General features: G+C 36.1%; 1 protein-coding gene and 1 pseudogene across 1 annotated transcript; both read right to left on the bottom strand.

The window, feature by feature from the left end:
* Nucleotides 1-9,822: 9,822 nt before the first annotated feature.
* LOC114385012 (EEF1A lysine methyltransferase 2-like) lies at nt 9,823-16,334 on the bottom strand. Its single transcript, XM_028344938.1, has 7 exons — nt 16,059-16,334; nt 15,352-15,477; nt 13,404-13,604; nt 11,569-11,665; nt 10,794-10,897; nt 10,573-10,624; nt 9,823-10,337 (listed from the first exon to the last, which is right to left on the bottom strand). The coding sequence occupies exons 1-7, from the start codon at nt 16,280-16,282 to the stop codon at nt 10,113-10,115; spliced, it is 1,029 nt and encodes a 342-aa protein (XP_028200739.1). The 5' UTR covers nt 16,283-16,334; the 3' UTR covers nt 9,823-10,112.
* Nucleotides 16,335-18,403: 2,069 nt separating this feature from the next.
* LOC114370142 overlaps nt 18,404-24,414 on the bottom strand; it is a 39,516-nt pseudogene continuing 33,505 nt past the window's right edge.

The following is a 24,414-nucleotide window of genomic DNA, read 5'->3' as shown; positions in this document are numbered from 1 at the left end:
ATTTGATTTTATGCCTTTTGCATTTTCTTTGCTTCATTTTCCAATGAATGAATGTTTTGAAAAGCGTCAATGCTAATCAGCATTTATTATTTTTTGTCTTTGGCATTTAATTTGCTTCAGTTTTCGATGAATGAATGTTTCCAAGAAAAATAATTGCGTTGCTAAAGTGATTGATGCATTTTCGAGTTAGACCGCCATTTCAAATTCCCTTTTGTTTGGAGTATCCCTATTGAGTTGTGCACTAGTTCCATCTTGCTCCCGTGACGACAAAAACAAATGCACTTCCATTTTAATAATTTGCTTGTAAAAGTGATGTGGACATCAAAGCTCAAGCCCATGACAACCACCAAATTTAGGCTGAAGATTAGATGGAAGCCCAAGACCCAATACAAGACATAAGAGGAACCATGATAAGAGAAAGAGCTAAAAATGCCCAAGAAGTTGTGGAACATATGGTGACTATTCTGAGGATAGTTCAAATGCAGGGAGAGGCCCAACACTTGGAGGCCCACAAGGGAGAATTGCTAGTCCTATGTGTTGAATGCTTGGAATGAAAGCCCAATTTTAGACCTTGGGATTTTACATTTCCCTTATTTTGTTGAGAACTAATTTGTATAAAAACTTTTGGAACAGAATGAAGAGGACAATTGTTGTTTTGGCAAAAGTGTGAGTTTTGTCTCTGCTAGGGTTCTCCCTTGAACCAACTGATCTTATCAGGAATTCACCCAATTTTTGTGGCGATCCCCTAGGCTTATCAAACCTCGTTGTTTGTGGCGCCTCTTTGATTTTCTATCTTCCATGTTTTTGTTCGTGTCTGCACTTTCGGCGTTCTTCAGATTGCTCCTTTAGCCCAAATTTTCTCAGGTTCATTTTGCACGTTTTACAAGTTTGTTTTCAGTGTTTCTCGGCGTTCTTCAGATTGTGCCTTCAGTCCAAATTTTCTCAGGTTCGTTCTGCATGTTTTACGAGTCTATTTTTAGTGTTTCTTGACCCTAAATTGCAGTTCAGAGCATCATCTTTCTTCTCGTTTTGGAATCACTCAAATCCGAGTTCTGTAGTCCGAGATTCGAACGAAATTAAAAACTCGTTTTGGGTTGTTGTCTTGGTTTGTTCCCATCATTTGGTATCAGAGCTCAGTTCTAGGGTTGGAATTGAGTTACCTTTTTCTCCATTCTCTTAATCAATTCTGGTCACACCTTAGGTTTGACTCACCCCTAATTTTTGTTTGCTAAAATTCGGATGGTGCAATTTGGTTGTTTGCTATTTTCAATTTCTTGTTTTGTTTATACTCTGCTGCATATTTGTTCTTGGTGTTGATTTCTATTGAGTGTTAAACATGAGCTTGTCTTGTGGGGAATGCTAATCTAGTAACTTAGTGGCTGCAACTTAAAAGTTTGATTGCAAGGTTACAAATTTCATTGTTAGAAGCAATTGGTGTTAAAAAAAATATTTGCACAACTTGTGGCTGTTGTTATTAAATTCAGTATATAAAAAAAAAGTACAACAGTTGTAGTCATTAAATGTCCTTGCACCCCACTTGTTTGATAAAATTCCTAAGTGTCAAGTGTTTTCTCTAACCCTTGTTTTCCATAGAATTTGTTCTTGTTTGTTGGTAGTGAAATTGTTCTTTGCTACTTCCCTTTTGTTGGTGTTCAAAATTCTGTCAAGCCTTGTGATTGTTACCCTTGAAAGTGATTCTTGATCATAGATTGTTGATTCTTGTAAGAACCTTAAGTTAGAGAACGAGTAGAAAAAGGCTAGAGAGTACATTTACTGAAAAGCCTAATTGTGTGAAACACTTTGGTGAGGTCTTCTTATTTTAGATTCTATTCATGGCTGAGAGTGAGGGACCTCCATCCCCTACTAGAGATCATAGGATGTTGTTAGATGCCTTAACTCAAAGGATGAACCAAGTGTTGAGGGAGCATACGAAGGGAATTTATGAGAGGCTTGAGAGTTTAGAAAACCAAAATATGAATTGGGAAAATGACCAACATGGAGATAGGGATAGACATGAGAGGCATGAAGGGAGAAGAAGGAGAGGAAATGAGGAAGAACCAAGAGGAAACCAAGATGAGGAAGGAAGAGTTTCCATTCCACCATTTAGGGGTAAAAGTGATCCTGAAGCCTATATTGAGTGGGAGTTGAAGGTAGAACAAATTTTCTCTTGTCACACCCTAACTGAAAAGAGGAAGATCAAGCTAGCTACCTTGGACTGACTATGCCTTAGTTTGGTGGGATCAATTCCAAAGGGAGAGAAAGAGGTATATAGAGCCTATGTTGGAGACTTGGGAGAAGTTGAAAAGAGTGTTGAGAAGGAGGTATGTTCCATCTCACTACCATAGAGAGCTTCTTGATAAGCTCCAAAGAATGACCCAAGGGAGTAAGAGTGTAGATGAGTTCTACAAAGACCTTAAATAGCCCTGATTCGAGCCAATGTTGAGGAGGATAGGGAGGCAACCATGGCAAGGTTTCTTAATGGGATGAATGGAGATATAAGGGATGTAGTGGAGCTGCAAAATTATGTGGAGATAGAGGATATAGTCCATCATGCTATGAAAATGGAGCAGCAATTAAAGAAAAAAAGTGTGAGGAAGAGTTCATCTAATTTTGATAACTCTAGGTGGAGGGAGGGGTTTAAGAAAGAGGGAACTTCATCCAATAGGACCCCAAGGGCTGCACCACAGCCCACCCAAAATAGGGGCAAGGAAGTGGCCAACAATTCTTGGTCTAGAGACATAAAGTGCTTTAAGTGTTTAGGTAGAGGACACATAGCATCTGAATGTCCTACTAAGAAAGTTATGATATTAAAAGATGATGGGGAAATCACAAGTGAGAGTTCTCATTCTGAACCATCAAGTGAAGAAAAGAGTGCGGAAGAGGAGGAGATCCTTGAATGAGACTTGTTTATTGTGAGGAGGATGTTAGGAGGGATAGCCAAGGAGAGTGAGGAAAGCCAAAGAGAAAACATATTCCATACTAGGTGTCTTATCCAAGGGAGGGTGTGCTCTTTGATCATAGATGGAGGGAGTTGCACAAATGTGGCTAGTGCTAGGTTGGTGAAGAAAATGAACTTAGAGACTAAACCCTATCCTAGACCTTATAAGCTACAATGGCTTAGTGAGGAAGGTGGGTTGAGGGTGGATAAGCAAGTGGAGATTCAGTTTTCTATTGGGAAGTATAAGGAAAAAATTCTGTGTGATGTGGTTCCTATGGAAGCTAGCCATGTGCTTCTTGGGAGACCATGGCAGTTTGATCAAAAAGCTCGCCATGATGGTCACAAAAATAAATACATTTTTTATCATGACAACCGCAAGGTTACCTTGGTTTCATTATGTCCAAAAGAGGTTTGTGATGATCAGAGTATCATGAGAGAAAAAAAAGAGTAAGAGAGAAAAGAAAATGAAAAAGAGAAAAAAGAAAAGAAAGAGAGAGACCCACAAGATAAAGAAAAAGAGAAAAAAGAAAAAAGAAAAAGTGGAGAAAAGAAAGTGAGAAAGAATGGATTATTTGTGAAAAGTGGAGAGGTGAGGAGCTTTAATGGCAAGGAAGTCTATGTATATACTTTATAATAAGGAGATTGCTACCCTTGATTCAGACCTTGAACTTCCTAGTGGAGTTAAATCTATTTTGCAGGAATTTCAGGATGTGTTTTCAAAGGAGATGCCACAAGGACTCCTACCATTAAAAGGCATTGAACACCAAATTGATTTGGTTATAGGAGCTGTGTTGCCTAATAGGCCAACATGCAGGAGTAATCCTCAGGAGACCTAAGAGATCCAAAAGTAAGTCACTGATTTGATGACTAAAGGTTGGGTAGAGGAAAGCTTGAGCCCATGTATTGTTCCTATCATATTGGTGCCGAAGAAGGATGAAAGCTGGAGGATGTGCTCAAATTGTAGAGCTGTCAACAACATCACCATTAAGTACATGCATCCCATTCCCAGGTTAGATGATCTTCTTGATGAATTGTATGGATCATGTTACTTCTCTAAGATAGATTTGAAAAGTGGATATAATCAGATTAGGATTAGAGAAGGTGATGAATGGAAAACAACTTTTAAAACCAAGTATGGCTTATATGAGTGGAAGGTAATGCCATTTGGTCTAACAAATGCCCCTAGTACTTTCATGAGGTTAATGAACCATGTTTTGAGAGAGTTCTTAGGAAAATTTGTGGTTGTGTACTTTGATGACATTCTTGTGTATAGAAAAAACTTGGATGAACATTTGCAACATTTAAAATCTATTTTGCATGTGCTTCGAAAACAAAGGTTGTATGCAAATTTGGAAAAGTGCACGTTTTGTAAAGATCATGTTGTGTTCTTAGGATTTGTGGTTAACTCTAGTAGAGTGCATGTAGATAAAGAGAAAATAAAAGCAATCCAAGAGTGGCCAATTCCTAAGAATGTGAGTGAAGTGAGAAGTTTCCATGGCTTAGCTAGTTTCTATAGGAGGTTTGTGAAGGACATTAGTACTATTGTTGCACCTCTTAATGAACTAGTTATGAAACATGCGAGATTTAAATGGGGAGAGGAACAAGAGAAAACATTTTTTGTCCTGAAAGAGAAATTAACAAATGCACCCATACTTGCTTTGCCTAACTTTGCTAAATCCTTTGAACTTGAATGCGATGCATCTGAGGTGGTTGCTGATGCTTTGTCACGCAGTTATGCTTTACTATATACTCTTGAAGCTAAGTTTCTAGGTTTTGAGTGCATTAAGGAATTATATGAACATGATGCTGATTTTTCACATATTTACCAAACATGTTATCCTACTGCATTTGATGGGTATTTTAAACATGATGGTTATTTGGTTAAGGATAAGAGACTTTGTGTGCCTAAGAGTTCCATCAAGGAAGTTCTTATTAAAGAGGCTCATGAAGGGGGGGTTAATGGGGCATTTTGGAGTTCAAAAGATATATGATATCTTGCATGAGCATTTTTACTGGCCTCACATGAAATCTGATGTGCATTCATTATGTAATAAGTGTCTTGTTAGCAAAAAGGCTAAATCTAAAGTCAAGCCACATGGTTTGTATACTTCATTACCTATTCCTGAACATCCTTGGATTGATATTTCTATGGACTTTGTTTTTGGTTTGCCTCGGTCCAAGGGAGGAAAGGACTCAATTTTTGTGGTGGTTGATAGGTTTTCTAAGATGGCTCATTTTATATCCTGCAAGAAGGTGGATGATGCTTGCCATGTTGTTGATTTATTTTTCAAGGAAGTAGTAAGATTGCATGGGTTGCCACGGAGTATTGTAAGTGACCGTGACTCTAAATTTCTTAACCATTTTTGGAGGACTTTGTGGGGGAAAATAGGTACTAAGCTATTGTTTTCAACTACATGTCATCCTCAAACTTATGGGCAAACCGAGGTGGTCAACATAAATCTTTCTACTCTTCTTAGGGCTGTTATTAAGAAAAATATTAAGACTTGGGAAGAGTGTTTACCACATGTGGAATTTGCTTGTAATAGGGTTGTGCATAGTACTACTCAATTGTCACCTTTTGAAATTGTTTATGGTTTTAACCCTTTAACTCCTTTGGATTTGTTGCCTTTACCTGACATTTCATAATTTAAAGATAAGTTTGGGTAGGTCAAAGCCGAATATGTCAAGAAGATGCATGAGAAAGTCAAGTCCCAAATTGAGAAGAAAATGGAAGGGTATGCAAAATATGCAAACAAAGGAAGGAAAAAGGTAACATTTGAACGAAGTGATTGGGTTTGGGTACATTTTAGGAAAGAGTGGTTCCCTTCCCAAAGGAAGTCCAAGCTCATGCCAAGAGGAGATGGTCCATTTCAAGTACTGGCCAGGATCAATGATAATGCCTACAAAATTGATTTGCCAAGAGAATATGGGGTAAGTGCTACTTTTAATGTAGTTGATCTCACTCTTTTCGATGCAGGTGATGACTTCAGAGATTTGAGGGCAAATGCTTGTCAAGAAGGAGGGGATGATGTGGACATTAAAGCCCAAGCCCATGACAACCACCAGATCCAGGCCCAAGACTAGATGGAAGCCCAAGACCCAATACAAGACATAGGAGGACCCATGATAAGAGCAAGAACAAAAAAGGCCCAAGAAGCTGTGGAACATATGGTGACTATTGTAAGGGCAGTTCAAATGCAGGGAGAGGCCCAACACTTGGAGGCCCACAAGGGAGAGTTGCTAGTCCTATGTGTTGAATGCTTGGAATGAAAGCCCAATTTTAGACCTTGGGATTTTACATTTCTCTTATTTTTTTGAGAACTAATTTGTATAAAAGCTTTTGGAACTGAATGAAGAGGATAATTGTTGTTTTGGCAAAAGTGTGAGCTTTGTCTCTGCTAGGGTTCTCCCTTGAACCAACTAATCTTATCAGGAATTCACCCAATTCTTGTGGCGATCCTCTAGGCTTATCAAACCTCGTTGTTTGTGGCGCCTCTTTGATTTTCTATTTTCCACGTTTCTGTTCATGTCTACACTTTCGACATTCTTCAGATTGTGCCTTCAGTCTGAATTTTCTCAGGTTTGTTTTACACATTTTACGAGTCTATTTTTAGTGTTTCTAGACCTTAAATTGTAGTTCAGAGCATCATCTTTCTTCTTGTTTTGGAATCACTCAAATCCGAGTTCTGTAAACCGAGATTCGAACGAAATTAAAAACTCGTTATGGGTTGTTGCTCTTGGTGCACAAATTTCATCCTAGAAGATTTGATTTGAACCAAGCACGTGGTTTGTTTCCATAAAAAAGTTAGCCCTTTTAGTCAATCAACCCTTGTGTCCTCTCTTATTCCATTTTTTATCCAACAATGGGAACATGACACCCACCTACATTGTACAACACTCTGTCGCAACCTACCTTTCGACGGGAGGGCGACGCGAGACTCAAGGGTGCGTCTTCCAAGGAAAGAAAACGTGCAAAGTCAACACCAACACTTATTCAAGGAAAATGTCGGGAAAAACCAAAACATGTGGTCTGCGAACTTTAATCGTGAAAGGTTCGGGAGTTGTTTTTACGCACGAGGAAGGTATTAGCACCCCACGCGTTTGTTACAAGGGACGACATCCTTCAATCAAGTGTGCAAATATAACTTCAAAACTACGTATTTTCCCCTCTTTCTGTTTTTATGTATTTTCCCCTTTTTATGTTTTTTTGCTTTTTATGGGCCTTTTTGTATTTTTTATCTTTTTGTGATCGACAAGGGTATTTCCCTCGCTCCTACGTATTCCTCAATTGTGATGAGGAAATCAGACCTACGTAGTTCTTGCAGAACTAAACATTGGTTAAGTTATTTTTATCTTTTTTCGCATGATATATTTTAACCGAACAAAAGTCGTTTAAGGCATTGAACCTTTAAACGATCTTTTGATTTTTGGAAGGGGGAGAAAGGTTAAGGCGTTGGACCAATAACGATCTCTTGGTTTTTGAAAGAAGAGAAACATTAAGGCGTTGGACCATTAACGATCTCTTGGGGTGGTTGACAAAAGCGAAACTTTTGCTCCTACGTATCCTCAATTGCGATGAGGAAATCAGACCTATGTAGTTCTTGCAGAACTAAACGTTGGTTAAGTTGTTTTTATCTTTTTTTTGCAAGATATATTTTAACCGAACAAAAGTCGTTTAAGGCATTGAACCTTTAAACGATCTTTTGATTTTTGAAATGGGGAGAAACGTTAAGGCGTTGGACCATTAACGATCTCTTGGTTTTTGAAAGGAGAGAAACTTTAAGGCGTTGGACCATTAACGATCTCTTGGTTTTTGAAAGGAGAGAAACTTTAAGGCGTTGGACCATTAACGATCTCTTGGTTTTTGAAAGGAGAGAAACGTTAAGACATTGGACCATTAACGATCTCTTGGGGTGGTCGACAAAAGCGGGGCTTTTGCTCCTACGTATCCTCAATTGCGATGAGGAAATCAAACCTACGTAGTTCTTGCTAAAAGCGGTAAAGTTATGTGTTGATTTTATGCTTTTGAACGGTTCATGTTAATCAATACAAGCAAAGAAGACGTTGGACCTTAAAACAGTTTTGAGTGACTTTTGCACAAAACTTGGTTTGTGAGCTGATTTTAGCCTTAGTTTTACATTGATTATTAGTCAATTCATTCAAGAAAACTTTTAAAGAAAAATGTCTGATTGATATTTTTGATTATTTTTTTATTATTTTTTTCAAGATATTTTGATTATTTTATTATTATTTGCCTTTTTTTATTTAACCGAGGTTACAACGTGAACAATCGGTTAGATTTTGCTTTTACAGTGATTAAATGACATTACAACACAAATGATCAATTGAAATTCATTTTATCATTTATTAGGCGAGATAACGGCTTAAACGATCGGTTAAAGCTCGTTAAAAACGGAAGAAAAGAAAATCGAAAGTGAACGAAATGAAGATGAAAGCTAACAAAACAAGAAATGAATTGAAAGTCTCGGATTTCGAAACGTCGGAAAATCTTCACGAAATTGCTCACAGAAACGTCTCCGAAGCGTTACGAAAGCACCTCGGCTTGAATTTTCTTCACGAAAATACATTTTTCACCCAAAACAGCTAAAATACATAACATAGGGATCAGAGACCCTTTGGAACAGTCCTCCTCGACCTATTTATAGAAAAGAGGGTGTGGTGCTTGCCGCCCAGCTCGCCTAGGCGAGCAAGTTGCTTTCTCAGGAAATTTCCTAATGCACCCCCCATTTTACAAAGTTCACCCCCTCTTTTACGTAATTCACGAAAAAGTTATGGAAATATATTGGACTTGATTTTCTTCTTTTTTCTCTTCCTTCTCACCCATTTTAAGTGAAATATTCTTATTTAGAGTTACGAGAATTTTATGGAAGCATTACGGAAGCCCCGGAAGCCATTTTTCAACAAAACGGGGGAGGAGGTTGCCACCCAGCTCGCCCAAGCGAGCTAGGTTGCTTCCTCCTTAAGCAACCCAGCTTCCAAAATGCTCTGGAATGGCCTAGATTCTAAATTTCTATTTACACCCTATCTTGATAAGTTCACCCCTTGTTTTGTGTTTTTTTGGCTGTTTTCCTTACAGAACTTTACGGATTCCACGACGATGGGTGTTAAGCCTTCCGAAGCGATCAACAACGGTCCCAAATAAAATTAGGGTGTAACAGTCTATTTACACACCCCCACTTTGCGAAATACACTCCCATTTTCGTGTTTTTTTGCCAATTTTTCTCCGAAACATCCCAAATGAAGGTCACATGCTAACAAACAATGAACCCCGGACGAAATTAGGATATGACACACTCATTGGGGAGTTACTTCCTGCACTTAAAAAAGGACTTCCTACACCTTTTAATCTTTTCAAATCGGACAAGAATGTAAAATTATACTCTGAATTCTTGATATTCAGATTAAAGGAAAAAAAAAAATCCAAATTGGTGCAGGAAGCAACTGCCATCTCATTGTTTTCACATTTTAGTATCCACTCTAATTACTTTCTCAGAAAAAACACATTCACTCCAACATTGTACAGTGCACCTCAATTATGATGGCCTTGTTATCTTATTTCTTTTTTTCTGGTTCAATTCAGTTCATTCAACCTTCTTTTTTTCTTTTTTCTTTTATTAAACCCATTTATGCTTAAGTCAACTGCTACTTTATTAAACCCATTAGTTTTATTTATTTTACTTATTTTTATTTCTTTCTTTGTTAATATTTAAACCAAATTGGGTTAGCATAAACCTAGTAATTGAATTTCCTTTATGATATTTTTTTTCTTGTAAAAAAAAAACTAAATTCCCACTTTGAACTCAAGAAAAAACAAAAACAATGAACACAAAAATAAAATAAAAAACATTTAAGAAAAGAAAGTCTGGTCAAACATGGTAAACACAAAATTCCCATATAGTTTCATCGACCTCGTAATCAGAATCACAAAAGAACCAGAATAACAAAATCTTTTGCTACGCTGAACTAACTGTATTTTCTCCTTACTAATTATAGAGTATAAACTCCGAATGATAACTACTATTCACCCAAGAAGGAGAGGTAATGGAACTTCACATAAATCGCAAAAAGATATTTACTGTTTGACACAACAGTTAGGAACAACTTCAAATCCATCCGACCAGAGACCTTAATCATAACAAATGACAAAACATTTTCATTTTCGAAGGAATGCCACGGTTGCAACACGGGAGCCTACAGATCCACCAAACATGAATGTCGGATATGTGCGGACATGATTTACATACTGAAATGGGGGCTCTCTGCACGGTTCCTCGTCCTTCACTGCCCCAAGTTCCTGTGCAGTAGCAATTTTTCGTTGGTTGAAACTCTCCACTTCTTGTACCAATTCATCCTTTGTATTGTTACATGATGTGATCACCTTACATCCAACAAGGAGAAAGCCCATAAGAACAAGCATTATTAGGTACTAAGAGCTGCTGCAACTATATATTCATGAACAAGCAGTAAACAAGATCAAAATAATAATGGCTTCTTTTTTAATGAATAAAAAGAATCCCACTTTGTAATTTCATGCCAAGACCCACAAGCCTCTACAATTTGGTAGTAAATTTAAACATTCAACAGTAGCTTTGAATAAATTTTAAAGTGCTTACAAGTATTCCACCAGATGCAACCAACCTCGAAACAGAATCCCAATACATCATTCTGAAATTGAGAAAGTGATAATATAATTCCTCAGTACCATGCAATTAGACTATAATATGCAGAAAGTAAAGCAAGAAAGAAATGTTAAACATAGTTTGATAAAGCAAAATAACATCATTTCAATAGAATTATAATAGAACCGTGGACACAAGATAGTATTTTCTCTTACCTCTTGACAGGACCATCAGGATGCAATCCAATAGCATCTAGTGTCCCTTTATCCATGACAAGTCGAAACTCTTGTTCCAACTTTGTCTCGAGGACATCATCAACCTTAAAATAATCAAAGCCAATATTATGCATTAGACATGTCAATAATATAAGATAATAAGTAATGTCTTGTATGCAAAAAGGGGATGCCAAGAAACAACTTGAAGGTAAAAACTCCATGCAATTTATCAAATACAACAAAACACTACGAAATGTGATAGTGTTAAGAAATATAAGCCAGCTACTAGCTAAGTTAATAAAGTTGTTTAAGAAAGCTTCTTGTAGGGATGAAAATTTGTTATTTACTCCTCAAGAGAGACAAAAAGTTCTACAGCACTTCCTCTTTTATTTTCTCTCAGTTTAATTAAAAGAAAATTTGTTATTTACTGTTTGTGTTTTGTGCTCATGTGTGTGTACATGCCCCAGTTAAGCTGAAACAAAACTCAGACATTTCAGTACTTCTCCTATTATTGTCCCCTCTTCCATTTATTCAGAATTCCTCCATTTTTTTTCTTATTTTAGTAACATAATTCATCGTGTTAGCCCTTCTTCCACCAGGTTCATAGTTTACATGCACTTAGTTTACTGTTGAAGCCCCTACTATGGTATACACAAAGCAAAATAACTACTACTCATGTTATACACAAGAAGAAAATAGTTAAATAAAACTATGCATTTAGAGATGCACATGCATATTCACACACACACACACACACACTAAAATTAGAACATACCAAAAATTTGACGTTGGAAAATCCATCACGATTAGCAAGGCTTTGGGCAAGGCTGATGGCCCTTTCACTATAATCAGTCCCAGTTAAATCAGAGAACCTGAACAGATGACAAGATTTTTTTCTTGATAAGATCTTTGCAATACAACATAAACAAATGCACATATCTCTCCACTACCAATATTCACAATTTACAAGAACCTAGACTGAACCAAGCTTGGATCAATGTTGTTAATGGCGGATGGCGGTTCATGGCGGAAAGTAAAAAATCCGCCATAAAAATACGGCGGATGGCATAGCGGAAAATGGCGGATATCATGGCGGACCAAAAAAAAAAAAAAACATATATATAAACTCATTGAAATTGAAAAAAACAAAGGATTGCATTCAAATAAACTAAAAAAGTTTCATGAGTTCATACAATAATCAAGTACCAACACCAAATAAACTCATTAAAGAGTTCAAATAAACTCAGCCATTTAAAAGAGGACTGAACAGAAAAAAAAAATTGTGGTGTCAAATACGAAAAAAAAAATGGGACTGTTAAAAGTAAAAAGAGGTGTCAAATAGCAAAAGGAAAAAAAAACTACAGACAGAAAACAGGGGGTGTCAAACAGCAAAAATAAAACTAAAACCTACGCCTTCTTCTTCGCGACAGCAGCTTCGTCTTCTCCGCGAGAACTCCTCGCTGCAGGCCGCCGTTCGTGACAGATGCGTCGCTGCCGGAGCTCGTCGCCGCCGCTTGTGCCGGTGCGTCGCTGCCGGAGGTCGTCGCGGCTGCATGCGCGTGCGGCTGCGGGTGTCGCGGCTGGGTGCGCGTGTGGGGTGCGAGAGGGACGCGGCTGGGTGCGCGTGTGGGGTGCGGGAGGGACGCGATTTTCCGCCACCCCGCCATAACCGCCACGATCGCCATGGCTATGGCGGCCGCCATGGCGCCGCCATCCCAAACCCGCCACGCCACCGCTATTCGGTGGCTTTTTTTCGAAAAGCCGCCATGAAAATCCGCCATGGCGCCGCCATGGCCGCCATTTAACAACACTGGCTTGGATTCATTCCTTGGAAACTTTCTCATCAAAGTTTACCAGTAAGGTTTCAGACACACTCACGCCCCTAAACTTTCATTTTAAACCATTCAATTTATTTTTAAAAAAAATAATCATGAACATAAAATAAGATAATTCTACATGATTTTTGCATAGAAAAATCTCATCCTTATAACTTCACGGGTATGAATGACACTTATATGGATTGATTTGATTCAAGTATTTAATTACATTTTCATATATTTTATAAGTAAATTACTTGATACAAATCATTTTCACATATTTATTTCGTACAAGATTAGTAAGCCTTTTTGCTGTCCAACAAATAGAACAAAGCACTGACACATTTCTGTGTAGTCAAGAGCGAAGGCAAAAGAATGTTGGGGTAAAATTAGAGAAGTAGAGAAAGACAATACATTTTGTGGTTATTTGAAAATATATATTTTTATTGGCTTCAATATGTTTTTCGGCCCTCAAATTTGGGCCACTTTTAGTTTTGATCCTTCAAAATTAAATTTACTTCTTTAAGTCCCTCAATTTTTGAAAAATGTTCTTTTCTGTCCTTCCTTATTGACTTTTGGCATATTGGATGTATAATTTGTGGCGGTTTTTGACCACATGAGGGACTAAAGAGAATAGTTTCAAAATTGAGAGACTAAAAATATAAATTTAAATTTGGGGGAAAAAGCAAAAGTAACCTAAATTTGAGGGACCAAAAATATATTTAAGGCATTTTTATTTTATATTGACACAACATATATTAGTAACAAAAATGGACAAAATGTGAAACCATACCCTTGTTTAGCTAATTCTTGGAGCAGTAAACCATTGCCAGTCCCAATATCTAGTACACTCCAAGTAGACAAAACTTTATCACCTAGTTTGTCAGCTTCAGCCTTAACCTCATCGACACCATTTGGTATGTGACCTTGAGAAATTTCAACACACAAGGCTTTTGTCCAAGATGCTACTACTTCCATCACATCAACTCCAAACCTAAACATACAGAAAATAAAAGAAAAAAGAAACATAGCAATTAAACATTTTTGCTATGAAAACCCATAGAATGTGTCACTTCCAACTATTGAATATAGTGTCAACATTCATCACTGTCTAGAAGCAATTAAGTGCAAATAAACATTAATTAAAGGCAAATAAAGAATCTACAGTCCTTTACTACAAAGGAATACTGGAATACAATCTCTTAATTTAAGGCTAGACAGGCAAATAAGAAGGTATTGATCCCAACGAACAAACTTCTTACTCATTGAGGGGAAGCAGAAAAACTCAAACTTACAGTATAAAATGATGCAAAATAAGATTTCAAACTCATTCTGTTATCTTACATAAGTTTACACATTAAAATGTTCATCTGTCTTTTCAAACATGGGAAAATTATTCTTATCACATCGTTTTTCCATAAAATGTAGTATAAAGGGATTGGCTCTTACCATGAATCAAAGTGTTGTAAACATTATGCAAAGCAAAATGATGAGTAAAAACTCAGAAATCTTAATGTGGGTCTGAAGTGCATACTTTCCTTAATCTATTGGTTCATGTCCATGGATATTATAGGTATGTTTAGATGATGTTACATAGATCAAAGCTGTGAAAAAGGTTTTTTGGTCTAATGCTACATTTAGACTGGTGTGGAAGCCTCCAACTCACATTTGGGGCTCCCAAACATGATTATTTTAGAGAAAAGATGCTTGTTTATTTTAAACAAAATGTCATTTTTCTTATTATTGCATGTTAGTCTATGTGAAAAAGTTTAACTTTGGTGTTGGGTTGTTTACACTAAATTTTACTACAAGTTTACTTATGAGACAAGAGTTTCCAAACATAAATCACTTAACACTAAACTCACTTCTAAGTTCTAACTACAATCAACTTTTTTGCAAGATCACGTTCATCCAACATTTAATTTGCAAAGAATCACCCAAACACATGCTAAGCAAAGCAAGGAGGCCAAAGTAGATTTTGGAGTTTTACATAATCCCTTTTTTTAACATTGTGCTGAATGAATGAATTAACTTTATCTAATAAGGAAAAACTTAGAATGCACAGTATCTATGCAATAAAAGGGAGGAGTACCTAAGGTAGCAAAGTACATTGTATAACAAGCTTGGAAAACAATATAAGCAATGAAGAAATGCTGATTTTTAATGAGTCGCTCAAAAACCAAATACTGCTCATCACCAAATAATCAAATAATAAATAAAAACAAAAGAAAAAGAAATTAATACTTCTCTCCGAGTGCTTAAATACCAAATACTGCTCATCACCAAATATGGTTTCTAGTAAGTAATTTCACCAACTGGCTGAACTTAAGATTATGCAAATTGCTGAATGGTACAAAGCATATCTCACACGAAAAGTACGAAAATAGAAATCAACGGCTGTCCATCATTTCCGTCAATTCTGTTTTTCAGTTTTTTTTTTTTTTTCATTTAATGTTCAACCAAAAAAAAAAGCAAGACATATTTCATATTCTTTCATGTTTATGTTGTTTTGTACTGTATAGCAGTACTCTAAGATTACAGCAAAGATGTTTTAATTGAGCCCAATTAGTAAGCTGATTGCACCTTTTGCTTAGAATAAGATCAGAACACATGTAAACAATTGGTAATCCAAAATTAGATTAAAATCAGCATAATTCTGTACCACTTCAAATCACATTTAATCTCTGCACCGTATTCATATAGATCAGCAAAGCACATTATGCAATCAAAGTTTTATTTACCAGACTTCACCAGTATGACCATGTTCACGAAAATTTGTGAGCTCGTCAGCATATGCAGAATCCCAATAACTCTGAAATCCCAGCATGGATGTGACTGCTTCAGAATCAGGTTCATCCTTGTCAGAACTGCAAATCCAGAATAACAAAAAATAGTCAGCATTGGTAAACCGAGAATGATGATTCATCCATTCAACTCAGTCGTCATCTCCCAGTTTGTTTCCCATCATACAGACACACAGTTCCCAACTGTAAATCTCAAAGAAAATCCAAAATCCACACAAAGGTACAAACAATTCAGATCAGATTCATAAATCACCAGCGAACTTAAAACATAAACCAACTGCCCTAAAATCAAATGTCACCAACGAAACAAACCAGATCTTAACATTCTACTTCACCTCACTTCCTCCACCTTACATTAATTCAAAACCTAGGTATTATATTTATCTCGCTTAGAGCTAAACAACATGTTTTACTTTCACCCTATGCATAATCACTAACCAGCAATCTCATAGCATAACAAAAACCGAGGCAGCGAAAAACGCAATCAACAAATAAAAATCAAGTCCGTTAGGGTCCACAGAGCAGTAATTCACAAAACACAAAATCCAATTCATTCGGATACAATCTCGTATAGGCGCGAGCGTGCGTGTGTGTGTGTGTGTGTGTGTGAGAGAGAGAGAGAGAGAGAGAGAGAGGAAGTGAACCTGTAATCGGAGGGAGGTCGGAGGTTGGCGTTGGAGAGAGCTTCGGCGGCGTCAGCATGGCGCTGGTCGTCGTCCAGAGTGCTTCCGTACTCGCTCTTGATGGACCAAGAGTCGGCGGCGACGGAGCGGTCGTCGTCGGAGACCAGATCGGTGGCGGAGAGAGCCACCGCGCGGGATTGTTGGGAGACGTCAGAGTCCTCCGGCTGCAAGCGGATTCCGGCCATTGAAGAGAGAAAGAGAATACGTTGGTTTATTTTGTGTCTAACATAGCATATTATAAAAGTTTGTATATTATAAATAAAAATTATCTTTAAAATAATTATTATAAAAACAATCAAACTTTTATATATATATATATATATATATATATATATATATATATATATATATATATATATATATATATATATATATATATATATATATATAACAGTTTGTGTTAAATGATAATGATAACATAAACTTTTATACTATTAGAATATACATTATTTATTCTTTTTATTTTTACATCTATTTTTTTTAAAATAATCATATAACTGGTATTTTAATTTGGTTACAGTAATGGTTCAATGAAAATAGATTGAAGCGAAAAAACATTGCTTGAATAGGCCTAACACGTTTAAGTCTGACTTCTTATTTATAATAAGTTTCTTTTAAGTTTGATTGTCATTTTCAAAAATCAAACTTAGTCTGATAGTCTATATAGGCAAACTAATTAACTAATGGATCAATGATAAAAAAAATGTATAAACTAAGTCATAAATTAAGAAAATTAAAATCACATTACTACTCAAAACATGTGAGTATTTGTGTGATTTTATAAAAAAAATAACAAAATTTATTATATTTTGAAAAATAAATAATGAAATTTATCAAATAGTAATGAATTGTTCAAGCCAAAAACTAGTTACTTAAGAAAATAAGCTGGACATTGAAATTTTAAAATTTATGTTTATTATTCAAATATTTTCTAAAAATGTTAATAAATATCTTAAAAATACTAGTTAATATTTATTTTTAGATTTTGGTCTTATGACATAAGATTTACGTTTAAAGATTTGAATATGGTATGAGTGTTGGGACTACTAAAAGTTATCTCTTACAATATAACAAATCAAATACTCACATTTAATAGCATTTAATTGTGTCTCAAATATAATTGTCTTCAAAGAAAAATATTTATAAAAAAAAATTTGGATCAAAGATTTAGGACTTAATTCAGATTGAAGTCTTGATGTTTATAGTTTAGGATAACCTTGTATATGCAAGCCAAGCAGGTAAAGCATGAATTAGAATTCATGCATGAAAAATAATTCAGACTTGTATGTTTCTTCCTGAAAGTCACAATCAACCAAACACCTCCCCTTTATAATGGTAAAATTGGTCTTCATCCTTTTCTTATGGGTAAAGCAAGAAATTGATGCACTTAGGCTTTCATAAGACTTAAGGATATTGTAAAGGAAACCATCCAAAACATTACTTTCTTGTATTTCATTTCTTCAATCTTGTAAATTCTCAACAACTAGAACCACTCTCTCAAGTTGCCAGTTGTCAGTTATCAGTTGTCAATTGTCACTGGCTCGTCCTCTCACTCTCACAACACATCAGTCAAGATCCTATTTTTCTTTGGTAGCAATGGTGGTATTCCTGAGAATTACTACACTCATGACTTGTAATGCCCCACCTGCACTCATCTAATCTCGTTCTCTGTGCTTTTCCATATACACCAACTGGACAGATAACAATGAAGTCAAAGAAGGTCGTGACTCGTTATAAGGCTAAGCGAGTTGTTCAAGTTTTAAACCAATCTATAGGAAGAATAAATGCCATGACATAAAGCTACATTTTGGACCAATAAATGTTTTGTCAATGACTCAATGTAGTTATACGTAGGGGCAATAGCATAACGAATAAGAACTATATCGGGCTTTTTGTTAAAAGTAGGGAATTACTATTCTCATTAACATTTAACCAACCAGGTAACCATATGTTGGACGCTTGTTTAAGATCAAAGTACATCAAACCCATAGAAAGTTTTACCATGAGAGGACTATATCTATTGGTTAAATAGAAGTTAGATCAAATTTTGATTCTCTCAAATACCAAAAGGAAGCAAAACATCAATATGGACATAAAGTCCCAGTGTTGAACATCAGAAAGAAGCTAGCAAAACTAAAGTGAGATAGGGTAACTTCTTTGTAGTCTAACATGAGCCCTACAAGAGATATGCTGTTAAAATTGCTAGACTGTACATATAAAATGTTAAAATCTCCAATAAGATGATACCTAAAGAATGAAATTTACATCAAGAACTGACTATATATGCACACATAACAAATCAACATTCAGTCTCCAGCTGTGGCATCCATCTTCCGAGTCTGAGAATGAAACATTTCAACTATATTGGCAATTGCGCTACATTCTTTTGGGCTTCTGTCTGACGCACAACTTATATCTCAGAAATCTGATTGAGATGCCTCAAGATGGATGAACTAAACCAATGGCAGCATGATGAACTGGGAGTGAATAGACATTTTGGTCCCTGTCTTTGTACCCATTTTACAAATTAATCCCCATCTTTTTTAAATGTAAAAAATAGTCCATCTTTACATCCGTTATGCAAATAAGTCTTTATCATTAAAGTCCAATTTCCACTGTTAGTCATATGTCTATGTGGCAAGTCTTTGACCCCTTTAATTAGCTTCGGAGAAAGCAAGTCTCCTTCTCACATGAAAAAAATTAGATTTCAATGAATCAAAATAAAACACTCATTCAATTATGCATCCAAGGTTTTAAATTGCTGCAGATGAGGACTGCATTGGCCATAGTAGCCAATGACAGTAACTATAACACAAAACCACTATTGCAATTTAAACCTTAATAGTACCAAAGTTTCAAAACCGCAATTGTAGCTGCAACATTGCAGTCAATGTTTTAAATTGCATTCAGGGTTGCAGTTTCGCCACATCAAATACAGCCACAATTGAGGTCATGTTACGGTTGCAAACACCCCAAAAACCTTTGAAATTGTGGACAAAATCATAGTGTGGACCGTTATTTAAAACCTTGATTGTGGTTTTGGAACTCTAATTTGAGGAAGAAGAAACAAGTTAAAATTGCCAAGTGTTTTGTAGCCACAATTTGTTTTGCAGCACACAATGCAACCACGATCTGTTTTGCAGCAAGTTAAAATTCGTGGACTGTTATTTAAATACAATCACAATCTGTTTTGCAGCACTGTTGGCTCCATTTGGGTTCTATTTTTTAGAAACCCTAATTTGAGGAAGAAGAAGCAAGTTAAAATTGCCAACAATGCACCTCACTAATGGTGTTACTTTCAAATTTAACGACAAAAACTATTTTGCAACATTTATGCAAAGATATGGACTATTTTTTATATTTCAAAAAGATAAGGACTAATTTACAAAACAGGTATAAAGACAGGGACCAAAATGTCTATTCACTCGATGAACTAGGGATACAGTAAAGTATGCTCCTCTTATTTCCCAAACGACTTGTGGACAAAACCACATGTCTGATGCCACTCCTGTTTGATAATATGGTGGTTTTTTGGACAAGACTTTGTCCCTAGAGAAGAGTTCTTTCATCTGCACCACAATATCAATTTCCTGTCAGTGATGATAAAAGAAATTTGCTACCAACTTAACAACTTCAAAAAGGAAAAGAAAACATTAATAAGCAACACAAAATTGTCCACCCCACCGCAAAATCAATTCTTTAAGGTCCAAAATATTTTTTTAAGAACAGTATAGGCAAAAGTAACATAGATATGACAGATTGATTATTCTAAGGGTTCAAATTTCAAAGACAAGACTAGGAAAAATATAATCATGATTACATCCTTAACTTAAAAGAGGAAAGAGTCTACGATACTTTAGAGCAAGCTGGCATAGCGCATAATATTTTTAAGTCAAAAGAATTTATACATTTGTAAAATGAATCTGAGAATCTAGACATCACACAACATACACTTTGATACTTCTTTGCTTCAGGATTGAAACATGCCATAAGAAATGGACTATACCTGCAATAGTAAAAGATCCAGATTAACAACAGAGCAGTAAATCACTTGTATATATAAAAAAAAACAATGTGAAGCCACAGAAAATGCATGTTCCTTTTTCTACTATTTCCTTTTCCATTTGTGGTATGTTAAAAAAGTTCTTAAGTAATCATGTATGGTGTATCAACCAGTGAGCAAGATAATAAAACTTCATGATTTCATTTGACGAACACAAATTCCTATCACAATTACTCGCATAAAAGTTTCGTCTGAAAAGACGTTCCTATTTTGATGTTGCCAAATGCTCCATGTCAAAGAGACCCACCAACACTGCCAGGTCTAACCTCTGTTGCCACTATCCCTCCCTAACATGTGCTGGAGGAAGTGTTGTCTCAGGTTTTGTGGTAATGCACTGAAATATTTGTCCACGATAATGATTCCCACCATAGCAGTAAAATTTTGTTGCAGCTAAAAAAAATATGAGTTGCATCCTCTTCTTGATTTGTGCAGAATGGGCAGGTTGGATCATTTATTTCCACATTGCTCCTATGCAGATTTTCTCTAGTTGGCAGTCTATCCCTGACTAGCCTCCACAAGAAGAGAGAAACTTTACTAGGGACCTTTTCCTTCCATAGTGCATTAAAAGCACCATCCTGATTTTCATCAGTGTGGTCTTTCATCAGCTTCTTATATGCACTCCCTGTAACATCCCATTTTTCGTAGACTAAATTAAAAAGGATTACTATTTATATATAAATATAGTTTTATAAAATGATAAGATTTTTTATAAATAAATAAGGATAAATAACTTTATTAATTAAAATAATGATTTTAGAAAAAATAAAGAGTGTATTTTATTTATTCATTTGATAGAGAATAAAATATAGTTTGTTTTTATAAAATTATAAAAATAAATAAATAGAGTAAATAATAAGTTGTGAGTACCCTAGGTATAAATAACGATGTTATGTCAGTTTTCACACCAACATGCCTTCTCTTCTCCTTATTTTCGTTTTTCCCTCTTCTCCTCTCAAAACCCTCTCTTTTTCCCACAAACCACCAAATCTGTCTCAGAAAAACAATGATATCGGACTTATTCACCGTTGGATCATTGTGAAATTTAAGAACCCGGTTCGCAACTCAATTCTGAGGCTTTTCACCATTGAGAATTAAGAGAAAATTTCAAAGCTGAGAGAAATACACTTCGTATCGTAGCCTTTTCTTTTCCCGAGGAAACCCAAAACTGTCTTGGTAAAACTACGATTCCGAATTCGTTAACCGTTGGATTGTTGTAAAATTTTGATATGTTATTTAAGTTTCAATTCCACACACCTTCACTGTTGGGATTTGAGAGATAATATTCGTGGAGGGAGATAACAGAATCGCATGAAGACAGTACAAATGGAGGCTTCAATCCCTTCTCCTTCTCTATAACGTTTGGGAACCTTATCAGAGCAATCAGAGGAAAAAATTGAGGAATCTCAGGAAATTGCTAGAGATGCCGCTATCGCTGTCGGAAGACATGTGAGCCCGCTTAGAGATAAGGGATGAGTTATTCACAATTGGGGATTAGTGAGAACATGTATAGGGATACTTAGAGGATTAAATTGGTGTTTATTTTGGGGTGTTTATTAAATTATAATTTTTCCTTTACAATTATAAATACAATATTATTGTCCTTACATACCAATTGATGTTCTGATAAGAATTAATTGATAAACTTGAGTGCTCTTGATGTCTTGTGTTTTGACCCATGATTTTGATATAATTGTGTGAAATTATTTGAGGGGTTTTACTGCCCATGTTGTGATAAACCTTTTGTATAAATTATTATAGTAAGATTATGAAATGGTGATTTAAATTGTGAGTATGTAATAAATTAAACCTGTGATGAATGGTGAAATAAATGTGTATTGAGATGTGTGTATTGAGTTATGAGCTATGAACTGTGCAATCACACAATTGTAAGACCCTTTAAGGGCGATAAGTATTGTGATGAGATCCACTGTGGGAACCCGACGAGATAAAATGATTTTGAAAAACAATTGAGTAGTTGTGTGTATTGCATAGTTCATAGGTAAAGTGTATATGATTCATGAGGTGTGATAACGTGTTAAATTGAGATTATACCATGATTGAGATCGAGTGTAAGTGATAAATTGAGTACGTATATGATTGAGATATATATGTGCATTGAGATGTTGTGTGCATTGAGTTGTGAACTATGAATCGTACAATCACACGACCATAAGACTCTTTAAGGGTGACGGGTTAATGCTAAGACCCTTTAAGGGCGATGAGTTAATGCTAAGTCCCTTTTAGGGCGACGAGTTAATGCTAAGACCCTTTAAGGGCGACGAGTTAATGCTAAGACCCTTAAAGGGCGACAAGTTAAAACTATTTTGAGAACAACTAAGGAGTCGTGTGTTTTGTACAGTTCATAGATAGAGTCTGTGTGCTAAAATGTTTTTTGGGTTGGACCTGAATCAGGAAGGAGAGACCCTAAAGGACTCTTCGGAGTGTAGGCCTTGGGGGTCACCCGGTTTGAGTACTCCTTTAAGCCTATGTTGATCCCATATGGTTGGAGCATTCTCGCAAAACATCGTGACCCTGACTAGTCTCCCTATGATCTTACCTAGTACCACATTTCATATAGGATTGAGTCTTAGTGTATATGTTGCATAACGCTTGTGTATTGATCGATATTGATTGACTTGGTGATATTGTGTGTTATCCTTGAGTACGTGAATGTTGTGAAAATGAATGAGATGTGTTGTGTTATGATGTGATGTTGGGTGACAAAGTAGTGAAATGATGTGAGTTATGTTTAAGTAAGTTTTATTTTGTTTTTATGATATTTATACCTACATGTTGTCTCGTTACTCTTCATTAGTTAGGAATGTGATAACTCACTCCCGGTGTGCTATTTATGTTTGGATCCTGTGATGATCTCGAACCTTGTGTTCGTGGGAGCAGATGAATAGGTGGATGACTATGAAGAACCTGATGCTAGAGGACATGAGAACACAATGCTCTGATAGGATGTGGCATTAGGGTATGATGTAAGCTCCATTGGAGCTTGTTTGCCTTGGATATTCTTCATCAATGAATTCCTTTGCTTCTTGAAAGATGAATGACAGTGGAATGGAGAAGAAGAATAGTTGAAAGGAGATGCCACTTCAAGGAAAAGATGAGTCTAGAAGAAGTTCACCACCATAGGAGACCATGGATAAGAGCTTGGAGGAAGAAGGAAATGAATGAAGGGAGAGGGAGAGAAGAGCACGAAATTTTGCGCTCTAAGAGAGCTCTGAACTTTGAAGTTTAAGTTTCAAATGATCAAAGTTAGAAAAATGCACACACATAGCCTTTATTTATAACCTAAGTGTCACAAAAAATTGGAGGGAAATTTGAATTTCTATTCAAAATTCACTTGAATTTGAAATTGAATTTGTGGAGCCAAATTTTGGAGCCAAAATTTCACTAATTATGATTAGTGAATTTCAGATATGGTTCAGCCCACTAATCCAAGACCAAGTCCAAGATTCTCCACTAAGTGTGCTTAGGTGTCATGAGACATGTAAAACATGAAGGACATGCACAAAGTGTGACTATATGATGTGGCAATGGGGTGTAGCAAGCAAATGCTCACCTCCCCCTCTAAAATTTAATTGGATTGGGCTTCTCCCAATTCAATTAAATTTATTTTTCAACACACATCAAATATTCACTTAATGCATGTGAAATTACAAAACTACCCCTAATACAAAAACTAGTCTAGGTGCCCTAAAATACAAGGGCTAGAAAATCCTACATTTCTAGGGTACCCTACCTACATTATGGAGCCCTAAATACAAGGCCCAAAAATAATGAAATCCTAATCTAATATGTACAAAGATAAGTGGGCTCATACTTAGCTCATGGGCCCAAAATCTATCCAAAGGCTCATGAGAACCTTAGGGCCTTCTCTTGCATCTCTGGCCCAATCTTCTTGGAGTCTTCTAACCAATGCCCTTAGGGGGTAGGATTGCATCATTCCCTCCCCCTTGAAATGGATTTGACCTAAAATCCATAGGTTCTTGAAACTCAGGGATTCTTTCCTTAACACCTGTAAAAAAAATAAAAACATATGTATTAGTGATGTTGGGTATGTTAGAGTAGGGTAAGGACTGAAAACCCCTTTCCTGACCATCTTCCCATGAGAGAACATAGTTCCTCACCAACTCAATGAGTGGTGCTACAAGTATAGAAAAATATGGGACAAATCTTTTGTAAAAGTTTGTTAAGTCATTGAAGCCCCAAATTTCCCTTTTACATGTTGGAGTAGGCCATTCA

This window comes from Glycine soja, chromosome 2 (assembly GCF_004193775.1).
Source record: "Glycine soja cultivar W05 chromosome 2, ASM419377v2, whole genome shotgun sequence".
NCBI lineage: Eukaryota > Viridiplantae > Streptophyta > Magnoliopsida > Fabales > Fabaceae > Glycine > Glycine soja.
Note: the sequence above shows the minus strand (reverse complement) of the source record. Positions and strands in the feature narration are given on the sequence as shown.